A 16,625-nucleotide genomic window follows, 5' to 3' on the forward strand; every position below is an offset into this window, starting at 1 on the left:
AACCATTTCATCACCGCAGAAATAATTATTAAAGCTTTTAAACTGCAGTTTTAACCCTTTCAAGCTCTGTGTGTAACTCCAACATCAGAAGCAGTTATGCTAGTGTATTTACTGAATAAAAAACATTTGCTGTAGAAAACGGAAATATAGGGGTTTATTTCCTCCCCTTTTTTAGTAAAATACTTTGTTGTACTTTGTAAAATCCAAAGAAACCCACAGAGAAGTAGTTATACAGTGTTTTAAATGAGAGTTTTAGCTGTTTAGCTCCATTCAGCTCCATGCATTGAGGACTCACTCGCTGGCTCCCTCTAGCGGTGATGGGGTATAATGTGATATAGCGGGGGAGGGGGCGGGGCTCTACATAACCCGGATGAATCTAAGCTTCATGGAGAGGAGCTTTGTCAAAAACATTCTGTCAAAATAAACGTCCCTTTAAAATTTAATAAAAATCAGATTTGAGTCTGTAAATTAAATACCATGAATTAGTTTGAAAAAATAAAGAGTATAAAACTAGTTGAAAGCTTTTTGAAACTGAAAAAGATGAAATAATATACAGAACAAAAGAAAAAGGTAAGAAATTGTACAAAATTGTACAAAACTAGTGTTGTTAGAAAAGACAGCTTTGCGCTGGCACTTTATTAATATGTATTTTTTTGTTAATTTTCTTCTTTATTGTCCTGTATTTATATTCCTTATCTTTATTGCAGTGTATTATTATTATTATTATTATTATTATTATTATTATATTAACTGAAAGTATCAGTTAAGGACCAGCAGGAAACTGTATTTCACAGTAATGGTTATAAGTGGGATTTCTTTTTATTTTCATTTGCTAACATTTTTCTTTGTTAATTATTACAGTAAAATAATAGGTTTTCTGTTAAATTATCTAATCAATGTTATTTAAAAAAAAAACACTAGTGAAATTCCACCTCTTACCTGACCTTCTCCTCGCTAAAATCACTTCGAAAACCAATTCCTTCTTTTTAAATTGAATATTTTTACAAACTTTTATTTTGACGAGAAGTCACATGAAATTTCAGCTACTGTTGCTCATTTCACGGAGGTTTATTCTCCAGCAGCTCCGGAGGAAAAGCAGGATGAGCTGAACGACATACGGTATTCATTCTCTCTCTCTCTCTCTCTCTCTCTCTCTCTCTCTCTCTCTCTCTCACTCTCTCTCGGGAAAGCGAGTGCTGGATGTTAATCTACACAGATTTCTCTCCTGAAAATTGTTTATTTGGGTGTAAAGCGCTTTTGTTTTTTTACAGTAAGCTTGGATTTACAGATTTTTTCAGCACTAAGGCAGGAGCATTAGCAACATTAGCTTGTAAAATGATCCAGTGTTGTTACCAATACCACACCTAACAGCTAAAGTTAATTGTAAATGTAAGGATTAACCATTACAGACAGCTTGTACATTATCCTACCATTTAGACTATATATAACAACAATTCATCACAAATATAATTTGTTTAAGACATTCAGGCTGCTAATAGTATTTTATTGTTTGGAATTGCCTGCTAGCTTAGCTTAGCTTAGCTAGCTATCTAAATAGCATTGGTTAGGTTAGCTAAAGGCTAAAACCTTACCTTCAAAATGAATGTACCCCCTATCCAGTTGCTGATTTTTTTAACAAAACATTGTACGTGGTACATAAAAAAAATGTGCACCACACAGTTTTTATGCACAGATTTACAAATGTGGTAGCAATTGTAGTGTTTTATGATGTGATTTTTTAATGTGGGAATAATGTTTAAGTGTTCATCTACAGTGGGAGCTGACGTGTTTCCTTAAAGTGACTGGCAGAGAGAAAAGACAAGGTTCCCAGTGCTTTTTTAACCAAGTAGCTAATGTTATCTAGCTATCCAATTTTCCCAGTGCTTTTTTAACCAAGTAGCTAATGGTATCTAGCTAGCCAATGTTCCCAGTGCTTTTTTTTAACCAAGTTTCTAATGTTATCTAGCTAGCCAATGTTCCCAGTGCTTTTTTAACCAAGTAGCTAATGGTATCTGGCTAGTCAATGTTCCCAGTGCTTTTTTAACCAAGTAGCTAATGGTATCTAGCTAGCCAATGTTCCCAGTGATTTTTTTAACCAAGTAGCGAATGGTATCTAGCTAGCTAATGTTCCCAGTGCTTTTTTTAACTAAGTAGCTAATGTTCATATTTGTCAAGTCTCCCGTTTTGGCCGGGAAACTACCGCATTCAACCCTTCTTTCCCCCCGTCCTCCCGCATTAGTATTTTCCCGTAAGTTTTCCGTATTAAAAAAAAAAAACTATTGAGAGATAATTAAATATCTTAACGCCAATTATGGTGCCAGTTCAAGGAAAAAGTCCCGCCTTTCAGGAGAAACAGCCAATCAGATTTCTGGAGGTGCAGAGGAGGGTCAGTGTGGGGAAGCCCTCCCCCTCGCTGTAAGTTCAGGAGCTGACGTTTAAACATATCTGGATATACAGAAATTTTTCTAAAAGAAAGGTAACGGAGCTAACTATGTAAACTGTGATTATATTGTTTCTGGAGCTGTTTCTGCAGGTTAAAAAGACTCATCTCCCAATCAAAACAGATCAATATATATATGTGTGTGTGTGTGTGTGTTCAAGCTGCCCTGATGTACCTGATCAGCCAGTAACTAATTATTTGTTTTTACTTGTGTTTACTAATTTAGGATTGCAGGATTTACTGTAAGCTATAATAAACAAATGTTAATTTAGCTAACTAGTTTGATAGAAGCTGGATGTAGAGGATAGCCAGAATTTAGTACAATACTTTATGTTGGTAGTTTAAAGCAGTTTCTGCTCACTGCCTCTAAACTGTGTGTTTTCCACCGGATCTAACTGATCAGCTAAACTTTACTAAGTTTACCTGTTAAAATCCCTTAGCCCACTGTGGACCATAACTCATAACTCAATCATTATGTAAATCCGGCAGTGTATTAGACACATCATACCACCAATTACTTTATTATCCGGAAGTACTCCCGAGCTGTTGTTGTTGCCTGCTATGGATAATATAAAAAAAAGATTATTAATTGTGTAGGCCCCTTATAAAATAAACATATATACACGCATATACACATATATAGACATAAATACACGCTGCAATTTCCGACATCCATCTGCGTTTCTTTTTATATTTTATTTTAAAAGATACAAACACATAGTTTATGAATTAATTAATTAAAATGTGTCATTTCTGGAGCTGTTTGTATGTAGATGCATAAAATAGGTCTCCACTGATACTGTACTTTGTATAAAATAACATTTATTATGATAAAATAATTAACAAGCACCCGGGTTTGCTTGTGATAGAGCATGTTAGCTAATCTTGTCCTGTGCTCTCTGCCTTGTCATCGACCCACTCAATCTGTAAAACTCAAGTATTTATGTCTTTCTGTCCCTCGTCTGGAAAAATAAGTTATATTATCTTATTTCTAGAACATAAAGAGTCAGGTTGAGAGTTCACTCTCTCTCAAGCATATTCATTCCAAACTGCTGAAATGCTGAAATACATTGTATGAGTTAATATTAGGGATGCAACGGTACAGTGTGGCCACAGTTTGGTTTGTATCGCGGTTCTTGGGCCACGGTTTCGGTTCGGTTTTGATATATATGAATTATGTTTTTATCCCTTTCTATTTCAAATCAACAAGGTGCTCCTACTCACACTTGCAGAGCCAATATTAAACCGAACAAAGGAATAGATTAATTAAAATCACAACATTTATTATAAAAAAGGAACTGATATCACACTGTGCTTTATCTGCTGACTGTTTTTACCTTGTTATCAAACTCTACCCTGAAGCCAAAATGCGGCACTCCATCGCGTGGGGCACAGTAGACAGAATACACAGAACGTATCCATTCAATAACCACAAATAAAACATTAATGTTTTGTCGCCAGAACCAGCTAGAGACAGCTGGATAAACTCAAACTTTTTTAATTTCTTAACAGGGAATCTCAAATTAAAGAGTTTTTTCTTCTGTAAAAAGTAAAAAACAGCAGTTGGGCGAGTGGGGGGAAGGAGTAAAAAACGTGTCCTTCACTTGCTTCATCAGCAGCAGCGCTCAGCAGCCCCTCCCCTGGCCATGTGGCCGAGTCTGCAATCCTACATTTACTGCGGGGCTGTTAATTACTAAGAGCGTTCGTTTGCTCTGTTAATGCGCACACTAAAATATCGTGGTTCTTCCGGGTGTATCGAACCAGCAGGCCGACCCGAACGGTTCGATAAAATATGGACAACCGTATCACAATTACATTTCTCACCAAATTTTCATTTGTGACCTACATATACAAAAAAGGACTTCAGGAGTGCATATCTCAGGTTCTACTGAGACCAGAACAGAATGAAGACTGTCTGTCTGAACAGTGGGCAGTCCTTATAAAAAGACTAAGCAGGTGTCAAATTGATTATTGCGAGTGGCCAAATGTGGCCTCCCTCTAGTGGCCGGAGGACCACCAGCGCCCCCTTTACACTATAAAGTTAGAATGGGAAAAAAGTACAGAAACTTTTATGGTAATATGAAGATGGCCCAGATTCTCTTCAGTTAATTGACCTGCTTTTATTTTAATATTCAATGGCATTTTTCTTTGTGTTTTCCAGAAATGAAAATATTCTCCTGAAATTCATCACCAACAACCAGGATATTTAACTAAGAGCAATGTTAAACTGCTGAAAGAGGTGAAGCACAAGACATCCTGAAAAACCTCCAGAACACGCAGAAATTGTTTGTTACATTTAACAGACAAATTAAGCCAAGTCCCGACATGGAGAAACATCAGCACTCTGTCAAGAGTTTTACCAAACAGAGTGATCTCAAAATACACCAGCACATTCACACAGGAGAGAAACCGTATCACTGCTCAGACTGTGGGAGGAGTTTTACTGCACAGAGTACTCTCAAAAAACACCAGCGCATTCACACAGGAGAGAAACCTTATTACTGCTCAGACTGTGGGAAGAGTTTTAATCAACTGAGTAATCTTAAAAAACACCAGCGAATTCACACAGGAGAGAAACCGTATCACTGCTCAGACTGTGGGAGGAGTTTTACTGCACAGAGTACTCTCAAAAAACACCAGCGCATTCACACAGGAGAGAAACCGTATCACTGCTCAGACTGTGGGAAGAGTTTTACTCAACAGAGTAATCTCAAAAATCACCAGCGCATTCACACAGGAGAGAAACCGTATCACTGCTCAGACTGTGGGAACAGTTTTAATCAACAGAGTGCTCTCAAAAAACACCAGCGAATTCACACAGGAGAGAAACCGTATTACTGCTCAGACTGTGGGAGAAGTTTTACTGCACAGAGTACTCTCAAAAAACACCAGTGCATTCACACATATTACTGCTCAGAATGTGGGAACAGTTTTAGTCAACAAAATACTCTCATACTGCATCAGTGCTTTCACACAAGAGTGAAACCATATTACTGCTCAGAATGTGAGAAGTGTTTTACTACACAGACTCATCTCAAAGTTCATCAGCGCATTCACACAGGGGAGAAACCGTATCACTGCTCACACTGTGGGAGGAGTTTTACTGCACAGAGTACTCTCAAAAAACACCAGCGCATTCACACAGGAGAGAAACCATATCACTGCTCAGACTGTGGGAAGAGTTTTAGTCAACAGACTCATCTCAAACTGCATCAGCGCATTCACACAGGAGAGAAACCGTATCACTGCTCAGACTGTGGGAAGAGTTTTAGTCAACAAAATACTCTCAAACTGCATCAGCGCATTCACACAGGAGAGAAACCGTATCACTGCTCAGACTGTGGGAAGAGTTTTACTCAACAGATACATCTCAAAAATCACCAGCACATTCACACAAGAGAAAAAAATATCACAAATTTGTGATACAAAGTAAAAGTGCGAATCGTAAATCTTTTGGACGGAACACCTTATCCTACACAAATGTTTCACTTGGGACACGTTCTGCCAGAAATGAACATGAATTGAATTTAACAATACATATTACAGGTTCAGCTAAATTAATCCAATCCGGTAGGAGTTCAGTTCTGAAGAAGTTCAAATGAGGGCACTGCCAATGTTTGCCCCAGACGTTAGATTAGCATAACTAAATCCAATCCCCAAATAGATTTGCGGAGCGCGGTGGGAAAGTAATGACAGGACGCTGATGTTTTTAAAACACAACCAACACCCAACCCCCCCGATGATTTTAAAACGCATCGCCCCCACTCACTATTAACCACCAGGCCCATTAATATGAAAGGAGAGGGGGAACACTCTAAGCCACTCCAGAGAGTGCTCCCAAAAGTGAGACCCAGAGCCACAGAGAGACGACACTGTGCCTAGTACGGCTGTGTGGACCGGAGGAGCATCCAGACCCCGCAGAGAGGCCAACAAAATCCTTTCCAGAGGTTGAATAAAACGCTCCAGCTGTAGTTCTCATACTGAAATCAACCCACTCCAGGTTTGTGTAGTGCAGTGTAGTGCAAGGTTGCGGGCTCATTCGTTCCCTCTGTTGGTGTTGGTCTATGGTTCAGTCGCTCTGATTAAAAATCTGTTACCATAGAGGGATAAAGAGGAATATCTTTGTATTGCTTCACCTCTATATTTACTTATATGTGTGGGTTTCAATAAAAAAGACTTTTATATTAAAATATCCGCTCAAGAAATGGTTGATAACCTCTCTGTGACCTGATGGATCTTCAGAACTACTTTTGTTATTATTTTGTAAGTATTAACAGGCACCCAAATGAGAATTCCAAAAATGTAAGCTTTTAGCAGATGCTCCCAACAGGTTTACAATGCTAGTAAGTAAGTAATCTCTTTTTATATAACACTTTTTCAGAGCAACTCACAAAGTGTTTTACAGATTAAAGAAAATATGTAAAAATAGATAAAACTGTCACGCCTGACTCTGTCAACCTGCCTGCTCCTGAAGCCTCTCTGCCTAAAGACTCAGTTTCCCAGCAGCCTCAGGCTCAGAACTACAGTGACTCTGAGAATCACGTGTCTCTCAAGCATTTCCACTTGGTCTTATAAATACTCCCTCAGTGCAACTCCCTAGTTGCTGCGTATTATCTAGTTTTCTATCTCTGTACAAAGCGTTCTTTCTTGTCTCTGATTCTCTGTTTCTTGACCCTTTTTCTGCCTACCGTTTACTCTAGTGCTTAGACCTCGTTTTGTTTTATTTCTGGTTACCAACTTCTATCAGGGACATTGCCTGTCCCTGACTACCTCTGTTTGTCTAGTCCTGTAAATAAACCTGTGTTTACTAATTAGCGCTTGTCTCCTCGGGTCCTGGTATTCGTCACACATTTACTCCTTGTATTAAATGATTGTTAACTTGCATGGTAAATTTTGAATATGCATGGTAACCCTGTTCAAAAATGTACACCAAACTGATAAAACCTTTTTAACAATGTATGTAATAAATGTAAAGTTGTACCAGATGGACTTGGTCCTCACTGTTGATGGTAAACTTCAAGTGATGCCCCAACTTGTTTGCACTTACATTTCAATATAGGCAAGATGGCTACAGTTAGAGTGCCACTCAGAGATAGAAGAGATAGAAATGTGCACAGGTTTATCAGAAAAGTGGTGTGGAGTCCAAAAACCTTTGACTAAATAGTGGTATGCCTATTTATAAGATGATAGAGCTACGTCCAAAACCATTTTGCTAAATGTTGGCATCAAAAAACATTTGAGTAAATAGGGGAATGCCAATAATTTCGGCTAATAGAACAGTGTCCAAAAACTTTTGGCTAAAGAGTGAAATGCAAGTTTGGATGATAGAGCAGTGTAAACCCATCAGAAGTGATTTAAGGTGGCTATATATTCTTAACACATGAAACCCCAAGAAAAATATAAGGTACGTTGTAGAATATCACCCAAACACACTACCACAATGCAACTACACAAATCTCCATCATCAATTGAAAAAGTATCACAAGAAGATGTGTAACATTTTTAGAGCTCAATAGTCAAGTAAAAACCATCTGAAAGCTTGATAAAATATATGACCTCAGGTTGCATCTTGCAGTCAGTAAGTATAAGTCAGCCTGTCCAATTATTTATAAGTGATTTTATTGCTCAGTATTGTTAGCTTGCTTGCTACAATGTGTAATACAATAAAACGTGTTTACGCTATTTTTTTTTTTTTTTTTTTGGAATTTCATAAATATATCGCACATACCACCACTCAACTCCTTCTGAACATTAACTTGTTCCTTGATCCAAGATTTAAGAATAACTACATGTGCAGAAAACATGCAAGAATCAAAATAAAACATGCAGCACATAAGGAATGTAGTATTGTTTTATATTCATATTTTATATTATATGAAAAGTTCAGTGAATACAAGATGTCACATTATATTGGAATGTTTAAAGCATTTAAATTAAATGACATTTACTAAAAATTACAAAAACTTAAAAATGTAACCGGTCTCATTACTGCATCTTGCTCAGAACCATGCAACAAAAGTGCAGCAGGGTCATCCACTGTGAACAAGAGAAAGATCTCTGACCAAGCTCCTTCATGCCCAGTTTACCAAAGAATGCCAATAAAATATATCAATATTTTATTTAAATATATAGATATTTTGGATAGCATTAAATAAATGGTCTATAATGTTTAAGCTAGCTAAGTTAGCTAATGTTAACTATGTTATTTTAGTGTGGAATGTTTTAGCTAGCTAGGTTAGCTAATGTTAACTACTTTATTTCAGTATGGAATTATTTAGCTAGCTAGGTTAGCTAACATTAACTACTTTATTTTAGTGTGGAATGTTTAAGCTAGTTAGGTTAGCTAACAATAACTACTTTATTTCTGTATGGAATAATTTAGCTTGCTAGGTTAGCTAATGTTAACTACTTTATTTCAGTGTGGAAAGTTTTAGCTAGCTAGGTTAGCTAATGTTAACTACTTTATTTCAGAGTGGAATGTTTTAGCTAGTTTGGCTAATGTTAAATACTTTATTTGAGTGTAGGACGTTTTAGCTAGCTAGGTTAGCTAATGTTAACTACTTTATTTCAAAGTGGAATGTTTTAGCTAGGTTGGCTAAAGTTAAATACTTTATTTGAGTGTAGGACGTTTTAGCTAGCTAGGTTAGCTAATGTTAACTACTTTATTTCAGAGTAGAATGTTTTAGCTAGGTTAGATAATGTTAAGTACTTTAATTCAGGCTGTGGAATGCTTTAGCTAGCTAGGTTATCTAATGTTAACTACTTTATTTGAGTGTGGAGTGTCTTAGCTAGCTAGGTTAGCTAATGGTAACTACTTTATTTCAGTGTGGAATGTTTTAGCTAGCTAGGTTAGCTAATATTAACTACTTTATTTCAGTGTGGAATGTTTTAGCTAGCTAGATTAGCTAATGTTTTATACTTTATTTCAGTGTGGAATGTTTAGTTAGCTAGGTTAGCTAATGTTAACTATTTTATTTGAGTGTACAATGTTTTAGCTAGGTTAATTAATGTTAACTACTTTATTTAAGTGTGGAAAGTTTTAGCTAGCTAGGTTAGCTAATGTTAACTACTTTATTTCAGTGTGGAATGTTTTAGCTAGGTTGGCTAATGTTAACTACTTTATTTCAGTGTAGAATGTTTTAGCTAGGTTAGCTAATGTTAACTACTTTATTTCAGTGTGGAATGTTTTACTACTTTAATTTAGTGTTGAATGTTTAGTTAGCTAGGTTAGCCAATGTTAACTACTTTATTTCAGTGTTGAATGTTTTAGCTAGCTAGATTAGCTAATGTTAACTACTTTATTTTAGAGTGGAATGTTTTAGCTAGGTTGGCTAAAGTTAAATACTTTATTTCAGTGTGGAATGTTTAAGCTTGCTAGGTTAGCGAATGTAAACTACTTTATTTCAGTGTGGAAAGTTTTAGCTAGGTTGGCTAATGTTAAATACTTCATTTGAGTGTAGGAAGTTTTAGCTAGCTAGGTTGGCCAATGTTAACTACTTTATTTGAGTGTAGAATGTTTTAGCTAGCTAGGTTAGCTAATGTTAACTATATTATTATAAAGTGGAATGTTTTAGCTAGGTTGGCCAATGTTAACTACTTTATTTGAGTGTAGAATGTTTTAGCTAGCTAGGTTAGCTAATGTTAACTATATTATTATAAAGTGGAATGTTTTAGCTAGGTTGGCCAATGTTAACTACTTTATTTGAGTGTAGAAAGTTTTAGCTAGGTTAGCTAATGTTAACTACTTTATTTCAGTGTGGAATGTTTTAGCTAGCTAGGTTAGCTAATGTTAACTACTTTATTTTTTTTATTATTTTACTTCATTTAAAAAGTTCTTCAAAATCACTCTGGAACATCAGCTTTATATTCAATGTTTGGATCGGTATGCCATGTTGCCAGTTAATTTTTAATTATAAAATCAGCTCGGGCCAGGCTAATTCCAAGTTTTCCTTAAAGTAGAAGACTAGTATTCTTCAGATCATGTGTATTTGGTCTGGCCCAAGATTTAAAAGTCTGTCAAAATCACAAAGGAACTACTGGCTTTATATTCTTATTTTGTGTATTATGGCTCGCATGTCATGTTGCTAATTCATTTTACAGTATAAAATTGGCTCGGGCCAGGCTAATTTCAGGTTTTTCTTAAAGTGGAAGTCTAGAACTCTTCATCTCATGTTTATTTGTTTTGGCCCAAGATGAAATATCCTTCAAAATCACATTGGAACATAGCTTTATATTCATTATATTTGTGCAAAATTGCTCGTGTACCATGTTGCTAATTCATTTTACAGTATAAAATTAGCTCGAGCCAGGCTAATTCCAAGATTTCCTTAAATTAGAAGAATAGAACTCTTCATATCATGTGTATTTGGTCTGGCCCAAGATGAAAAAAAATCCTTTAAAATCACACTGGATCATCTGCCTCATATTTTTTGAGCGGAGTGGCTTTTAAAATATAATTTTATTAAATATATTTTTTATTATTTATTATAATATATAATTATAAATTCAGTAATTAAAATAAATATTTTACAGTATACAATTAGCTTCGGCCAGGATAATGCCAGGTTTTCTTGAAAGTAGGAGGTCAATTCTTATTTTTTACACAGGAAATGAATGAATTACACTAGAACAGCAAATTTATGTTGTAAGTAAAACTGGAGAAAATACTGATGGAAGGTCGTGTATATAAAATTACATTTAATAACATATTGTATATTTACATTTTTAATAAACAGCTGTACTGCTTTTCTTCATTTTATCACCTGTGTTGATCTGTGAGGTGTTTAATATAAACAGCGGGTGTATGTGAACGCTCCCTTTAGTTCACGATGTTCAGTGAAGCGGTAGCTGCGAATATCAAACTAACTTCAGCCGGGGAATACGAGGCTGCGAATATCGAGCCAAACGAATCTGGAGCTGCGAATATCAAACCAACTTCAGCCTCGTAGCACACTCTCAGTATGGACGTCAGTGTCCTTATAATTACCGGTTAGTTTAATTAATACTGATTATTAGCGAATTTAGTAATTACCGGTTAGCTTAATTAATACTGATTATTAGTGAATTTAGTTCAGCCTGTGAGGAACTTTTTCCTCCTCGTCTCTCCCGCGCTGCTACTGCCGCATCTCCGCCGTTCTCTCGTCCCGTGGGCGGGCCGGTTCCAATCCTCTACTCCACCCTCACCTGTGCACTTCTCCCTCAGTAGATCCCTTAATCACTTTTAAGCGACCTTCTTGCAAAAACACAGAAAATAAATGAAATATGTATTCTGTTCTGCTTTTGTTTTATTTTTAAACTGTTTACACTAACACAATAAGTAAACCATCACTATGAATTTATATGTATTTTAATTTATATTGTATTTTAGGACTAGGGAATTTTACATTTTTTAGCCGGGGCTACATGAGGAATATGTGAAAGAGGCATATCCCATACTGAGATACCGAATGAATGCTTGAAAGAGAACACAAATTACATTTAAGAAAAAAATATGCAAGAAATAAAACAAATTTACCGGACATGAAACACTGAACACTGAAAGCAAATGCTTTGTTTGTACATTTAGCTAGGCTAGCTACCAATAATAATGGTCAGGAGGCCAAGGAGTCTTACAGGAAAAAGGTGGAAAGAAAGCTGCAAGATAATAACATGAAGAAAGTCTGGGGTGCGATGAAAACCATCACTGGGTGCAAGAACAACAGCGGCAACTCAGTAGATGGAGGTGTGGACAGAGCAAACCAGTTTAACAACTTTTACAACAGGTTTGACTGTCCTGCTCCTGCTGCCCCCTCCTCCTGCAGCATCACCATCATCTCCATCACCTTCAACTCCAGCTCCACCATCTTCATCTTCATCATCACCACCACCATGGGCCCTTTTCACTGAGCTTGATGACGTGTTTCCGGTTTGGTTCAGCAGGGTAAACACAGCGGCGCTAGAATGGAGTTCATTGCTGTCTCTGCACAAACTTATACTGATTTCTTTCTCCGACATCTCACTGATTATAGATGAGGTATCAGTAGCGAAAATATCGAAGGCTGAAAAGGATTACAAGCTTTTTGTCGAGGAATACATCTTCAATTTTTGAGGGTAAGTAGTTATTTTTATACAAGTTAGCGAGGCTTCCAATTCAGTTAAGTTAGCTACCGCTACCTAGCGAGCTTGCTAACTTAGATAGATAACAGTACGTCAAGTAATGCTAAGTAGCTGTTTAGTTAATGTTTTCTTTTCTGTTTTAACAATTACTGTAGCTACTGCCCAGGATCTGATGTGCTTATTTTAGGCTTTGAGTTGGATAGAAGACAGAACTGTTTTACCCTTGTATATACAGTTTCAAACACAGTGCAGGTGTTTTAGATAGGAAAGTTAATCGACAGGGAGAAAAAAAATATTAAACCACATTTAACCCTAGTTATCTTGTACATAGGTGAAACAGTTCAGGTAAGCCTAAGATGATTCTATGTGTTGCTAGCTTCTCACTAGGTAGGTTAAGCCAGTGGCCAAAGTTAGTCGTCTGTAGTGTTAATTTGTCCATCATATTAAATTTTTGCTTGGTTTTTAGGAGGTTAACTTATTCAGGTAGATTGTTTAGGGTCAGCCAAGAGGTTACAGATGTAGTAGTAATTGTGAATGGCTTAAATACAGATATGAACATTTGGTGCTTTTTGTACCGTTTAAAAAATGTTTCTCAGAGCTGACAGTATGTCTGTGCTTTGCATTACAGGTGACTTTATGCCACCCAGATCCTGTGGAGGTAATATAGACATCGTGCAAGTGTTGCGGGGAAGGCCTTTTGCAATAATACTATTGCTCTGCTTTATCAGATTGCCCATTAAAGCACCATGGGCTTTAAAACAGTCTCTCTCCCAGTGGCCAGTTCTGTTATAGTTAGTTTTTTGTGGAAATATGGAATTTTCTAAATAAACTTGTATTCTTAGCTTGAATTGTCTTTTTATGTAGCGCAGAGCCAGCAACAAGCAAGAAAACATTTCAGTTCATTGACATTTTGTTAACTGAATTAATCTATTTGTATTGGGTGTCATGGAACTATTTTACATTTTAATTAACTTTAAAAATCAGGATATTTTGGGTAAACATAACATTTTGGTTGTGCTTCAAAAAATGCATCATTTCTGACAACTAGCTATATTGTTTAAAGCTCACCTTCCGCAAAAATCCGATTTTTCTTGTTTTTTGTGGAATACAGTAGGTCTCTCCGAGTTGAATGTGTACACCTGCACATTAAACTGTTTTGCAGCCCCCATTGTCTGCAGGAGCTAAGCAAAGAAATCCCCCCTCCCCCCCTCCGAAAAACGGGTGAATTTTGAACTATCTTTCTGCCTACGTAGGCAGAAACTCACAGACCAGCCCACCTTGGCTCGAGAAAGAGGCGGAGCTGAAGCGACGCAACATCACCGCTCATCAGTTAGGAGGTGGGAGGCAGTGAGCGGCAGAGCGGTGGAGGGGCGTCGCAGTGCTCCTAGACAATCAGAGGAGAGATATTTGCATTCTGTTTGCATGTATGAATATTCATGAGCAAAGCTGGAATCCGGTCATTTTGGACACACCCCTAAAACAGTCCATTAAAAAAGAGCTATACAGAGACACCTGAGCACTTTTTTTTTTTTACAAAAACGGCTCACATGTCATTCATTCATACTAGAGACCACAACTAGACATTTTAAAATGAAAGAAAAAACGACGGAAGGTGAGCTTTAAACAGTATATTTAGAATATTGTGTTTCCTGCAATGGTATGCCCAGTGAATACAGTCGTAACCAAATCATCTATGACTTTGTCTACAGATAAAACAAATACAAAGCACCTGGGAGAAGAGGATTAAAATGTATTTCATTTATTATATTTATAAAACACTCAAATAAAAAAAAACAATAAAAAAAAACAAATGAAGCTCACGTGAGTAATTAAGAAATGTGGTAAGTTAAAGCTAAAATATTTAGACAGAATTTTGTACTGAGTCAAGGGAAATTGTGTGGAAAAAGTGGAACTCTTCTTTAGTTGAGCAGAAATGGTTAAGCCTAGGTTGGTCTGCAAGCTGTTTTATTTCATTCTCCAGCTCAATCACTTTTTGCTCCAGCTCCCTTATTCATGCAGCTGCAACGTCCACTTTGCCTGTGACAAAAGGGGGGGAAAAAGACATTAGCTTAGTTTCATATTGACAGATAATCTGACAAAATTTAAGTCAAACTCTGAATTGACCTATATTGTACACCAATTATTAATAAGGTAAACTAGTATATTTTACTGTGCTATGTTTAGCTAACAAATACTGGTATTCTTTGGTATAATACATAAACCATGCTTGTGCTTGGAATGTTTTTAAACAACAAATGATATCTTGGACACAAGTCAGTAATTCAGGTAAACATGCCAAATTGACCCTTTATTTAGGTAAATATTGAATATTTAGCCTTTATTTAGGCAAGTTAGACTTCAAATAAGTATTTCAATTTTAAACTTTATTCAGGTATGAATTGTAAGTGTAGAGTTTATTCAAGTAAGTATTGCATATTAAGACTTTATCCAAATAATTATATCATATTAAGACTTTATTCAGTTATGAATTGTATGTTTAGACGGTTATTCAGTATGTATTGTATCTCCAATGTTATTTTGGTAGGTATCCTATCTTGAGACTATTACTCAGGTAATTATTGTTCAAATGGTTATTTAGGTAGCTGGCTTGTGTATTTATTGTGTAAATGGATATAAGAGTTATAAAATTACTCACCAGGAGACGGTGGACGGCAGTAATCGTGCTTTAGCATTCAGCTCGGTTAGCATAGCTTCAGGTCCTCCTCGTCTCTCTGTCCCATGGCAACTTCAGTGTTCAAACTGAGACGAGTACTTGCCCTCTCGTAGGGTGTCAGGCGGTTTTCATATCTACTCCCAAAATTATTCCAGGCGAATCGTGGTGAAACTGATCCCTGGCTCTGTTCCCTCCCGCTTTGACATATAGCTCATCCGGCCTGAAGTGCTGGCTACACGCATATGTACTGCCGCGCAGAACTGTAAATGTGGCATTTTCCTCTCTACTAATTGCTCTTATCTATTTACCGCGTAAACGTGTGACATTTGGAAAGTTGTGGAAACTTTGGTTGTTTGCGTTTGCTGTTTGAGCAGAAAGGCTCCCTGCAGTAGCATTTCCTATGCTGCTCCGTTTCGTCTATACGTTCTACCCGCGCTGTTTACCCTGCTATTTTTTACTTCCGCATTCCAAACCCGGAAATGTGAAAAGGGCCCATTACCCTCACCTCCATCTTCATCACCACCACCACCCTTTCCTCCATCATCATCTTCATCACCTCCACCCTCTTTATCATCACCACAATCACCCTCACTCCCACCATCTTCATCATCATCATCACCACCATCAACACTATCAGCTAGCAGACAAATCAGCTCCTCCAGTTCACCAACCTTTACTGCAGACCAGGTCAGGAGACAGCTGAGGAGACTTCACCCCAGGAAAGCAGCTGGCCCGGACAGAGTGTGCCCCAGAATGCTCAAGGCATGTGCTGTTCAACTGGGTGAGCCCCTCCAACATGTGTTTAACCTGAGTCTGCGTCTAGGGAGGGTTCCTGTTCTAGTTCCCAAGAAGGCACACTTGAAGGAGCTGATTGACTACAGGCCAGTTGCTTTGATATCTCACGTGATGAAGACCATGGAGCGACTGCTGCTGGACCACCTCAGACCTCAGGTCCACCATGCTGAGGATCCACTGCAGTTTGCGTACCGGAAAAAGGTGGGAGTGGAAGATGCCATCCTCTATCTTCTGCACAGAGCTCACTCTCATCTGGACAAGTGGGGAGGTGCTGTGAGGGCCATATTCTTCGACTTCTCCAGTGCCTTCAATACCATCCAGCCCCTACTACTGAGGGACAAGCTGATGAAAATGGAGGTGGATATGCACCTGGTCACCTGGATCACTGACCTTACTGGGAGGCCACAACATGTCAGGATCAGGGACTGCTCCTCTGATACAGTGATCAGCAGCACAGGAGCACCACAGGGGACTGTTCTCTCTCCAGTCCTGTTCACCCTGTACACATCAGACTTCAAATACCACTTGGAGTCATGCCACATGCAGAAGTTCTCTGACGACACTGCAATCGTACAGAACCCTGGTTAAGGAATTTGTGGTTTGGTGCAAGACGAACCATCT

At 37.5% G+C, this 16,625-nt stretch overlaps 5 protein-coding genes across 8 annotated transcripts in view; 4 read left to right on the forward strand and 1 right to left on the reverse strand.

Annotated features, from left to right (window-relative positions):
- The window catches only part of LOC125801296 (zinc finger protein 665-like), a 57,544-nt gene extending 50,288 nt beyond the window's left edge, over positions 1–7,256 (forward strand). Inside the window, exons 1-2 of one of the 4 annotated variants that reach the window (XM_049477784.1) lie at positions 1,153–1,244; positions 4,602–7,256. In XM_049477784.1, coding sequence (XP_049333741.1) covers positions 4,766–5,863 — 1,098 coding nt within the window. In that variant the 5' untranslated portion in view covers positions 1,153–1,244; positions 4,602–4,765 and the 3' untranslated portion in view covers positions 5,864–7,256. Of the gene's footprint in view, positions 1–1,152; positions 1,245–2,341; positions 2,477–4,601 lie in introns of those variants that run through there. The other 3 variants (XM_049477785.1, XM_049477783.1, XM_049477786.1) reach the window with 3 other exon arrangements.
- Positions 1–16,625, reverse strand: part of LOC125780501 (zinc finger protein 239-like) — a 1,096,042-nt gene that overhangs the window by 534,960 nt on the left and 544,457 nt on the right.
- LOC111188532 (zinc finger protein 239-like) overlaps positions 1–16,625 on the forward strand; it is a 193,828-nt gene that overhangs the window by 160,621 nt on the left and 16,582 nt on the right. The window contains exon 1 of one of the 2 annotated variants that reach the window (XM_049477873.1): positions 1,104–1,119. The exons of the other annotated variant lie outside the window; for it this stretch is intronic. The gene's annotated coding sequence lies outside the window, so the exon portion shown is untranslated. Of the gene's footprint in view, positions 1–1,103; positions 1,120–16,625 lie in introns of those variants that run through there. 2 annotated transcript variants of the gene reach the window in all.
- The window catches only part of LOC125801459 (zinc finger protein 239-like), a 193,757-nt gene that overhangs the window by 160,550 nt on the left and 16,582 nt on the right, over positions 1–16,625 (forward strand). The gene's annotated exons all lie outside the window — the stretch shown is intronic.
- The window catches only part of LOC125801264 (gastrula zinc finger protein XlCGF26.1-like), a 212,196-nt gene that overhangs the window by 34,647 nt on the left and 160,924 nt on the right, over positions 1–16,625 (forward strand). The window lies entirely within an intron of this gene.

This window comes from Astyanax mexicanus, chromosome 4, assembly GCF_023375975.1.
Source record: "Astyanax mexicanus isolate ESR-SI-001 chromosome 4, AstMex3_surface, whole genome shotgun sequence".
Taxonomy (NCBI): domain Eukaryota; kingdom Metazoa; phylum Chordata; class Actinopteri; order Characiformes; family Acestrorhamphidae; genus Astyanax; species Astyanax mexicanus.